This window comes from Gambusia affinis, linkage group LG02 (assembly GCF_019740435.1).
Source record: "Gambusia affinis linkage group LG02, SWU_Gaff_1.0, whole genome shotgun sequence".
Taxonomy (NCBI): Eukaryota; Metazoa; Chordata; class Actinopteri; order Cyprinodontiformes; family Poeciliidae; genus Gambusia; species Gambusia affinis.
Window position 1 is genome coordinate 19,757,167 of NC_057869.1, and position 10,709 is coordinate 19,767,875.

The 10,709-nt window shown below is 38.2% G+C and overlaps 2 protein-coding genes across 2 annotated transcripts; both read left to right on the forward strand.

Annotated features, from left to right (window-relative positions):
- The first annotated feature begins 277 nt into the window (after window positions 1-277).
- LOC122822567 (ATP synthase F(0) complex subunit C3, mitochondrial-like) lies at window positions 278-3,793 on the forward strand. Its single transcript, XM_044101368.1, has 5 exons — window positions 278-378; window positions 644-736; window positions 1,972-2,043; window positions 2,825-3,024; window positions 3,429-3,793. Exons 2-5 carry the CDS (start codon window positions 698-700, stop codon window positions 3,541-3,543), a joined length of 426 nt encoding a protein of 141 aa, XP_043957303.1. The 5' UTR covers window positions 278-378; window positions 644-697; the 3' UTR covers window positions 3,544-3,793.
- A 739-nt stretch (window positions 3,794-4,532) lies between these two features.
- Window positions 4,533-9,287, forward strand: nsun3 (NOP2/Sun RNA methyltransferase 3). The gene is made up of 6 exons (XM_044101379.1): window positions 4,533-4,838; window positions 5,675-5,775; window positions 5,860-6,374; window positions 6,731-6,885; window positions 8,443-8,564; window positions 8,710-9,287. The coding sequence occupies exons 1-6, from the start codon at window positions 4,548-4,550 to the stop codon at window positions 9,041-9,043; spliced, it is 1,518 nt and encodes a 505-aa protein (XP_043957314.1). The 5' UTR covers window positions 4,533-4,547; the 3' UTR covers window positions 9,044-9,287.
- Window positions 9,288-10,709: the final 1,422 nt, after the last annotated feature.

A 10,709-nucleotide genomic window follows, 5' to 3' on the forward strand; every position in this document is an offset into this window, starting at 1 on the left:
CATAAACAGTTTTCTGCACAGCAGCACAAGCTTGCTCTATTAACTCCAAGCTTTTGTGCCAAGTTATATACGACTGTAACTGAAATAACAAAATAAAATCATCAAGATAAAACGCCTTTGTGTAATTCAATGCATTAACCTACCTATTGATTTCTATTGCTTGTTTTAATTATTAGATATATGTTATGTTTTGTTAATCTCTCTCTACAAAATGCCTCTTGATATCTCTTGAACAGAAGTAGGTCATGTAATTTAGTAGCCTACCTGTTGGAGGCAGAAGTGAGCTCTTCATGCCCTTTGTCTACCGAAAACCTATAAGACAAGTCGAAACTTGCGCATGCGCCTACCTCTGGTTTGTTCGACCTCTACAACAGACCGGTGAGTGCTAAGCCTCTTCCTAAGAAATTGAGATTCAATTACTTTTGCAAGCTTTTTGTTCGATATTTTCCAGCTGTATTATCTGCTGCAGTGCTTCGTCTTGTTGATTACTAACCATCTTCTTCCTGTGACACTGTGCGGTCTTTGCATCCGAGCTTGACCTTTTTGCGTGTCGTCTCAAGCCGAATGATTTGTCTGCTCAGTCACCAAACGAAGCTGACTCATTGATATAAGCTTTAACTCGTTTCATTTATTTTATTTGCAGACATCAAACATCCACTGGCTGCCTTGCCTCATCTGAACCAAACGATACATCGTGATGTATGCCTGTGCTAAGTTCGTCTCCACGCCCTCTCTGGTGAGTCCACTTGAATGAATGGCGTCTAATCAAAGTTGCAAACGCTAAACAGCGCCTTTTCAGAGCGGGACAGAAAGTAGGTGTGCTGTTTGCTGTCTGTAAGGACAGAACGGTCACTAGCTACTCTGCAGCTAACGCTGCTAACACCCTGCCACCAAGCTGGCTTTGACCCTCTGCTAAAGTCAGCTGAGCTCATATCTGCAAGGACGAAGCAGTTTCAGTCAGGCCAAATCCTCACCTGTCTATTGAAGCCACACAGAGAACCGTGGTTTATGATTTTAGACTGATATAAACATACTGTACATGCAACCAAAGCAAATGTATGACATATAGTTGAGGGCCCAATTCGAGTTACAAGTTTTGTTGTTTGTACAGTTGGTCCAAAGTAACTTTTGGTCAATTATGCTATTATTCCTGGGTTCAATTAATTTACCAATTTATTTATTTGGATATATATTTAAATTGGACTATTAAATGTATTTCTACCAATTAAATGAATTGAGGCCAGATGAAGATGGGAAACTCAAGCCAAAGCTGCATTTTTTTTTTGTTTAATAATTTTACACATGTACAACCAAGCAGTTAATTTGTAGACCCAGTCCATTGTTGGGATTTTCATTTGAAATGAGCTACGACAACAAAAATTGGGGAAAACAAAACCAAGCTAAAAAATAAAACTCAACATCTGACAAAGCTTTTTTGTGTGAAAAAAAATGGGATTGAGGAGTGTTTCATTTTATTTTTTTCTCATTCTCAGCCTTCATAGATTTGACTTTTTGGTTAAAGATCATGCATTAAGACAAATGGGAAAATAATAATAAAAAATAAACCGATCACCTTAAAAACGGTTTTAGATTCTTTTTTTTTTTTTTACTTTAAAAAAATATCAATAATTTAATAGAATCCTATTTTTTTCTAATGGACTCCGTTGACAATATTTAAATACAAGATAAGTTAGGCATATAATTAAACAACAACAACAACAAAATATTGACATGGTTATTGATGATGTTTTTTTTTGCTGTTAACATTTATTGACGGTCTGTCTTGAAATAAAGATGTCATTCCATTCATCTATTCCTGAATGTTGCTCTTCTGTTACTTGTGGAAAGTCAACAGCCTTGATAATGGAGACCACAAGCAACTCTCACACTTTAATTTAAATGTGAATTCAGTGTACTTGCATTGTTTTTTGGGTTTTTTAAAAAACTTTTTATCAACCCCTTCTTTCACAGGTCCGTGCTGGATCCCGGGTGCTTTACAGACCCCTCTCAGCGGCAGTAGTTTCTGACAGCAGGAAAGCAGAGGTGAGGACGGTCCTGAGGCACAGGTTATGTGGGCAGTGAGAACGCATCATAGCAAATTTACTGTGTTTTCATGTGCAAGAAGAGTACATTGAGTACTGTAAAGGAATTGGTGGCGAAAGATTCATTACTCAGGCAATGATTTGAATAAAATAACTAGACACTTAAGATTTAAATATGATGGGATGGATATGTTTTTCCTTTGGGAATTATGTAAAACATATTAAGTTTGCTTTTAGCTTTCTACAGGTTATGTAATATAAATACTTAAGCTGAAACAAATGCCACCTCTGCATTAGCATGTAAGATTACCTGAACCTTGCTAAATTTCAGAAATAATTTGTGCGTCTCTGGTTTGAGTTTTATAGTAGGCAGACAAAATGCCTGCATTCCATTTTGCTAAGGCTAATGCAACCTGAGGAATAAAGTCTGATTTTATTTGTGGCTTACTTTTAGTCTGCTTAATTTTATGGTAGTCTTGAGTTATTTAAATAAGACAAATAATTTAAATGTCAAGATAAAATACAGATTTTTATTTTAATGCATTCAGGATCTTAGGATTTGGCTTTAATCCTCATCCACATCAAAACCTTAAACGAGATGCTAAACAGGATTTTTCGACCTCTACACTTGTTTTTATTTCCATTTTTAGTATATTTAGAACTACAAAAACAAAATAGGCACATTAAAATCACATTTTACCTTTTCTAAATTGTATAAAAAGACTAGGTGGTGTTTTGTGTAAATATAAGTTTTTGCTTTTTCTTTTATAAAACACTGGCAGACTGCCTCACTCCTGGCACCACCAAGTCCTGCAGCCTCCCAGCAGCAGGTGGCAGTGCGGGGATTCCAGACCAGTGCTGTGAGTCGTGATATTGACACAGCTGCAAAGTTCATCGGAGCAGGAGCTGCCACTGTTGGTGTGGCTGGATCTGGAGCTGGTATTGGAACGGTGTTCGGCAGTCTTATTATTGGATATGCTAGGTATGACTTAAGGATGTTTTTAAAGCTTCATAAAACCCTATCTGGGCCTGTTTTAACCTCCTTAGCAAATACTTTCCTGGCCAGGGGTCTATTGATATATTTATTGTAGTTATTTTTTTTCAGCTTTCCTCTGTTGTGAGTTTAGAATTGTACATTTTCTATAAAAGCTACCGTAAATAAATGTTCATATGTTCTGGATAGAAGCTTCAGTACTTGGTATCCACCTTTGATCACAAGGATCATTGTACAGTCTTACAAATCAGGAATCGCAAAAATATTTCTTTGTCATTTAGTAGCTCTTTTTTGGTCAAGAAAAATGGACATAAGAAATATTCAATTTTCTGGATTAACAAAGTGAATTTTCATTACATTTAACTCCTGCTTTTTGCCCATTTTCTCAACAGGAACCCGTCTCTGAAGCAGCAGCTGTTCTCTTATGCCATCTTGGGGTTTGCTCTGTCTGAAGCTATGGGTCTCTTCTGTCTGATGGTTGCATTCCTCATCCTTTTCGCCATGTAAACACCTTGGCCCTTACTGTACAAGGACACATCATAATGTTAACAAGAGTCAGCAGTTGGAATAGAAGGATGATTTCAGCTCATTTTGTCTAAATCTTATCAGTGTTTATTGGAAGATTGCTAATCTGATGTTGAGGTTCTCTGCTAAACTCAAATCATTGTCATGATGGGTCTAAACTACTGTGTATTTAATTGAAAGATTTGGTGACAAACATGCAGCCTGTAATGGAAGTAAAACACTTAATTCTTCATTTGTTTCTTGTGTTTTTCATGAACCTGATTTAGAATACCAAAGATACTTCTTTGCTTCCTCTTATCGGTTTTCATGTGACTGAATCGGTCAGCATTATTGGCCGAGATTATGTGCACAAACAAATTAAACGTCAAATTTCAAGACAGAAGGATGAGAGCAATGTGCAGTTTTTTCCAGCCATTTAGTATAGAAAAAAACATCTTAAATCAATCAAGTTTATTTGTATAGCACATTTCAGCAACAAGGCAGGTCAAGGTGTCTTCTTTCAATAATAAAAATACAAAGTTTAAGGCAGAAAAATATACTAATGTGCTTTCCATAGGGGTCACTAGTAACAAGGCTTCAGCCATATTGAGTGGAGTTTCAGCTGGCTGCCATGAAAATGTCAGCGAGAAAATAAAAAATGACATTTATTTGCCTTTGTTTTAAAGATTTAACCTTAAGAAACAAATCGCAGAAAATTACCTTTTCGTTTTGTGCTGAAAGGAGACTACTTAATAGTATTTAGACACAAGACGACTGAATACTGCGCATAGATTTTCAACGAAATGTTGGTTCACGCAGATCCAGTTTTCAGATCCGCTCCATTTTTCTTCATTTTTAGTAACAGAATTTCACAAAAGCACAATACGAACATCCACGATAAAACATTCCGAATTAATTCAAGAAATGATTTTACGATTAAATGTGCGTAAACGAGAGCTAATATAAAATATTGGATAACTTATGTCCGATTATTTTTGTAATTCGAAATGGAACTGTATTTTGTAAAGCTATGGGGGACGAATTTAATGAACGTACCCATCAGGGGTCACCTATTTTTTCCTAAAAAATTAAATGAAAGCGGTAGTTTAGTAAATTCATGGTATTTTGAGAATTTAACAGTGCCTCCTGTTCGGCGATTTTACATTATGAGGAGGAAGATTTGTCTGGACCCCAGAACAGCACGGACATTTCTGCGGTGGCTGTCTTCGTTTGCCTGCCGGCCTGGCCCGGATGGTTCTTTATGGCAAAACAAACAGACACGATCTCTTAAAAACAAGGTAATCGACATGCGTAGTGTTGACGAATTTTGTTCATTTTAATAGCATTAAAAGTAAAAGTTTAAGGTGATAGACTGTCTTTAAAACAGCACATGTAACAGGTCAGTTTGTTAAATTATAAACTCTTTCTGAGGGATATATTTTATCTGAAGTTTAAAATCGAAGTTAAAACTTGTACATTTAGATGCTTTAGCTCTTTTTCAAGCATTTCTGTACCTTTGTCCGCTGTTTCCCGGAGCGTTTTAGCGTCTGTTTCCACCAGGAGGCGCTGGTGTATTACGATTTTTAAGCCTGGAAAAAAAACATTTAAGCAGCATAACATTAACTTCAAATCTGAAGTATGTGTGTTTTCATTGTAAACTATTTATAAAAATACATTATCAAGGCTAGATTGAATTGCACTGGTTCCGAAATGCAAAACAGTAACCATCTTTATTTCGGTTTAGTCTTTATAAAATGCATCTTTTTAAAGAGCATAATGTCAACAGAAAAAGCAAAGACTAGAAAGATACATTGATTGAGAAGACCACAGATTAATGCAAAAATGATAAAAACATGTCATGCTAACCTCAGAAGAATAAATGCATAATTCACAAAATGAGTTTAAGAAAATAGCTCATAATCTGTTAAAAACAAAATATCTGCAACCAGAGCAAAAATAAGACAAGTACCACGTTTATTTTGCTTTCACACACAAAAAAAGATCTCCATCTTGTAGGAAGGAGACGTATTTAGGTGCCACCATTTTACCAGGCCATCTTCTGTGAACACCTTTATCTAGAGTGCCAACATTATAGCGGATGTTCTCTTTTACTGTTTGTATGGTTTTCTTTTAGATAAACACAGGTAAAAGCAGGAGACAGCCATGTCCAGCAGTCCTCGATCATTTTGACCAGCAGTACAGTGAAGAACTGGGAGACTTGTGGGCCTCTGCAAGGTGAATTTTATCTTGAATGATTTGCCAGCGTTCTCCCAGATGGTAGATAAAACCGTCATTCTCGTCTTCCCCTCTGTTTTGCAGAGCAGTGCTGCTGGACCCTCCATCCTGGCAGTATGGGGTCATGTTAAACCGCTTCAGCTCTGTGACAGATATCACACAGATTCTTCTGTCTCAGGGCTTTTCATCACTGCTGCCACAAACAGACGTCTCAGAGCTGCTTCCTAACAATGACTCCGCTGTGTCTAATTCTCCACGTCATGAAGGAAAAGACACTCTCTCACCTCATTTCTCAAAACGGCCTCCTGGGAACGTTGGTCTCCTGCCCTACATTACCTCTCATGCATTCAGTCAGGCCCATCAGTCTGAGCGTCCACCCAAATTTCCTCCTTCCTCATTACAATGTTACATCCACCCACACCCCCTGCGATTTCCCTCACAGGCCCACCGGCCGGGCCAGCTGAAGCAGTACTACCTCCTGAATGCTGCCTCGCTTCTTCCAGTGCTGGCTTTGCAAGTGAGAGATGGTGATAAGGTTCTGGATTTGTGCTCTGCCCCCGGAGGCAAAGCTGTCGCCATAATGCAAAGTGCAACTCCAGGTAAACAAGTAGCTATGACACGAGTTTCATTATATCATGGACAATGGTTAGCAGGAGTGCAATCAAAAGAGATTAATATGTTGAAATAAAAAAGATTTGTGCATTATTATCTGCACTGATTAAGTATTACAAAAAAGTGGATTGTTGCTGAAAATTTGTCATGTTTAGAGCTTATTTATTACCAATTAAATACAAGAAAATCCTAATTCCTGTGTATTATTTGACATGTTTTCCAACTAGAGTCTTTCACAAAAAGCCTAATGCTAAAATGTGTTGCAAAGCTTCTGCAATGATCAACTCGCTTCCTATCCTATTAACTACTGGTAATCACTAATTCTGCCTGTTTTATGTTGCAGCTCTTCTCTGCTGTAATGAGCCAGATCCTCACAGACGGGACTGGCTGGCCAAAACCCTGGAGTCCTTTCTGCCTCCCTCCCTGAGCAGCAGAGTGATGGTGTCTGCACAGGATGGCCGCTTCGTTGGGCAAAGCGAAGCCGGTTTTTATGACAAGGTGAGCAAAGTACACCTGACGTGTTCATAGCCACTGGTAATTGCATTTTCTCTCCGCATCCAACAAATTAGGGTGATACACTTTTTATTTTCCAATTCCATGGTAACAAATCAATGAGAGCAGCGAGCCTTTGAACAGAAGCTAATAAACCCCGCAGAAAAAGAAGAAAAGCACTTATTCAAAACAGAAATTGAGACGAGGTAGACAATGGTTGCGAGGAAGCGGCGAAGTTGGCGTCATAAAAAAAGAGAGAGCAGAGAATGAAAGGGCTTACTTTTACCCATCTGAAAGGTAGAAGTGACAGATTGTGTTGCTGTGTTATAACCCAGATACAAGATTCCTGGTACGATTTGTGGAATGATTCTAAAGTCACCTTTAGAGGTGGCCATTAAGTTATTGTATGTTAATGTGTGTAAATCATATGAGAAAAGTAAGAATAAATGTATATGTACACAAACAAATGTAAAATATCTAAAAACATGTCTTAAATTTAAAAACATATACAGAGAGTGATGTCAAACTAAATTTGGATTAATCATGTGAGGATGCATGCTTTGTCAAACATGCCTCATATGTAGCCAATAAAATAAATTAATGAGTTAATTTAGAGAAAACACATGTTTAAACCCTCAACCAGAATTCATAAATCCTACAAAAAGACTTTTAAGAGCTGCTGCACATGGTTGATCCACAGAAAGCATGGCTTGAGTCAATAAGCAAAGAGAACCCTGCAGCTAAACAGTGGGAAGATATTAAAATGCGAGTGTCGGAAAACTGAAAGCTGAAACAGGGCCAAAACACACCGGATCTGTTTTGGTGTCAGATCCAATGAAAAATCAGGCCAGATGATATACACAGTGATTAAAACATGCGGGTTAATGCCAACGTTCTTTATTAAGTTTATGTTTACACTGGTGAGCTTTCCGGTACAAACTTACTTCCTCTTACGAGTCCGTTGGTGCGTTAAAAAAAAATGCAGATAAAAATGTCATCAGAATGCAAAACGTTGGATGCAAGTGGTGTTTCTTTCTTTTTTTTAATTTTTGTTACTAAACTAAAACAGACAAATGATTACCTTTAAAGAGTGGCTGCCTTCACAGTTTTTTGCCAACAGTGCTGTCATTTTCTCCCTGGCTGCTTCCTTTAGAGGTCTCCCCAGCAGATTATCCACCCTGTCCTTAACATTCTCCTCTGTCACAGCTACCTTTCTTCTTTTTTTTCCCCCCCTCTTCCAAGCCAGCTCCACACCCAATGTCCTTTGTCCACCAGATCTACCTTTCTTCTGCACATGTCCAAACTATTTCAGCCTTTCCTCTCTAATTTTGTCCTTTGTGATCCATAAGTTTCTTTTCTGATGCAACCTTCCAGACTTTTCCAAGCTAGGACTAGGAGTCCACTAACTTACCTCCTCCTTTTTAGCCAACACTAAGCTCTACTTTATTAACAATATGAAAAAATTGGGAACAAATAAGTTGTTTTATCACATCTTTGTTCTTGTCATTATGTGTATAAAGTATGACTGTGACTCTGAGCTGTCCATATTTCATGTTGTCCCAGGTTTTAGTTGATGCTCCTTGTTCTAACGACAGGAGCTGGCTGCATTCTAGCGACAAACTCCGGGGGCAACAGAGACTAGAAGACAGAGCCAGGCTGCCGGAGCTACAGACTCAGCTCCTAAGGTGAACCCAATAACACCAGACATAGAAAACACCTGCGAGGTGTACTGCTCCTTCAGAGCAGCTGAAACATAACAGTTTTGTACTGTGTAAAATCGATAAAGTGTGATCAAAAAGAAATGAAACTCTGTTTGTCTGCCTCCTATAGGTCCGCTATATCTGCAGTGCGTCCGGGGGGTGTTGTCGTCTACTCAACCTGCACACTGTCAAGCTTGGAGAACTGCGCTGTAGTTGAGGCGGTGCTGAAAGACTTCCCTGATGCGGAAGTTGAAAATCTGTGGGAAGAGATCGCTTTGCCTCTGTCCAAATACTTTGCCGTTATTTCACTCCCTGGTCAGAAACAGACAGAGCCCAAGCCGTCCCTGCATCCAGTGATTGGCTCTGCGTCCACTTCTCATCATAAGCTCGGCATTCTGGTGCTTCCCCAGCCTGGCAGGACCTGGGGGCCAATGTTTTTGTCTCGAATTAGAAAAAAGGGATAGAGTCCGACCTCCAGAACAAAGCAGATGGGGGAAATGCTATTTCTCCGAGTCCTGTGTCAATTCCAGATCGTCTTTAATCACAAAACTATGCAAAGAAGTTTAGACATTCAGATGTAAACACATCAGAGCATAAAGGTTTTAAAAGGTTTCTAAGGTAAGGAACACAATGTGTAGTCGAAGTTCATCTGTCTAAGAGTGCTGTGTGAGATTTTACATTTAAGCAGCAAATAAAAAGCAAACATGGCTCTTGTGTCCCGTTCATACCTCCCGCTATCTTCATCAGAGACAGATTTGTGTTTGCTGAATGCTAATAATAGGTGTTTAAAATCAAGATGCAGCAAATGATTGTGTGACAATAACAGAGCTGATTTTACCCATAAAACAGTAGAAAATTCAAATTAAAGTTATTAGGATTGTTTTAGTTGTGGAACATTAAAGCTCACTTGTTCTATCTATCTATCTATCTATCTATCTATCTATCTATCTATCTATCTATCTATCTATCTATCTATCTATCTATCTATCTATCTATCTATCTATCTATCTATCTATCTATCTATCTATCTATCTATCTATCTATCTATCTATCTATCTATCTATCTATCTATCTATCTATCTGTCTATCTTTGTAGCCTCTTTTAAAGTAGCTAGATCTTTTTTTTGAGTCTTGAATTTTATACACAAACAGAAAACTTTTTCTTTAATAACAGTTGAGATATGAGTTTTCCAGGAAGAAGTCTTGCTGTGCGTAATTTTCTTTTTCCCTTTCTGCCATAAAAAATACAAGGCTCTTTTCATGGTAAGATGTGATGAACATTTTTGCTTGAACCTTCTCCACATTTCAGACACAGGTGAATGTGAAGGAAAAAGACATACTAGCCCCATTCTGTGATAATTTATCTTCATGAAGGCGATTTTTACTCGCTTCCTTTTATTTTCTGGTCTTCAGGCGCTCCCTTTTACCTGGAATATAAATCTGCTATGTGAAAAAAGTTCCATTAGTTACAACAATGTAATGTTAATGTTTATTCATAGAGTCGCTGCAAAACCACCGAGTGGCATCCTCCCTCAGGAGTCATTCCACATAGTGGAAACCTAAATATCATCTCGGCATTTCTATATATTGTGACATACGGAACATCTTTAAGAAACAACAAGCTATTTTTATTGCAAAAATTGAAAAAGGGGCATAAAGAATGTCTCGCGAAGGTGTACGTTTAATAAGATAAATCAGTGTAAATAGAAATGTCACAAAGTTTATCTGTTCCTTTTCCCTGATTTTGTCTGAATGAACACAGGTTTTAATTTTCCTTGTCGGTAATCTTACGTCTGTCAGGTCTGTTATTACACCGTACCTCCTCTGAGTGCAGCGGAGAGACGATCGTATCATCTCTTGTGGGTTATTAAGTTGAAGGACTGCACTTGAGTCATGCTTGAGCAAAAAGTAGACACAGTTTCATCGCGGCGTTGCGGCTTTTCATTAGACCGTAATTGCTCAGGTCTGAGGCAAAGGTGCATTTAAGGTAAATGCATGTAGTTCACATCCTGAGCGTTCCAGGACGAGAAAGTATGCTGTTGCGTAGGTAGCGTTGTTTGGAAACTCTGTGCACTCAAATATAAAGGGCTGGTGTTTGAGAGCAAATCCCCGTGAGACACAGTGGTAGAG

Bases quoted from the DNA above. Each gene is read 5' to 3' on its own strand.
- nsun3 (XM_044101379.1), top strand. From the start codon at position 4,548: ATGGAACTGTATTTTGTAAAGCTATGGGGGACGAATTTAATGAACGTA. The intron at 6,375-6,730 runs GTAAACAAGTAG...TTTATGTTGCAG, and splicing joins AATGCAAAGTGCAACTCCAG to CTCTTCTCTGCTGTAATGAG. The intron at 6,886-8,442 runs GTGAGCAAAGTA...ATGTTGTCCCAG, and splicing joins AAGCCGGTTTTTATGACAAG to GTTTTAGTTGATGCTCCTTG.
- LOC122822567 (XM_044101368.1), top strand. From the start codon at position 698: ATGTATGCCTGTGCTAAGTTCGTCTCCACGCCCTCTCTG. The intron at 2,044-2,824 runs GTGAGGACGGTC...AAACACTGGCAG, and splicing joins CTGACAGCAGGAAAGCAGAG to ACTGCCTCACTCCTGGCACC. The intron at 3,025-3,428 runs GTATGACTTAAG...TTTTCTCAACAG, and splicing joins CTTATTATTGGATATGCTAG to GAACCCGTCTCTGAAGCAGC.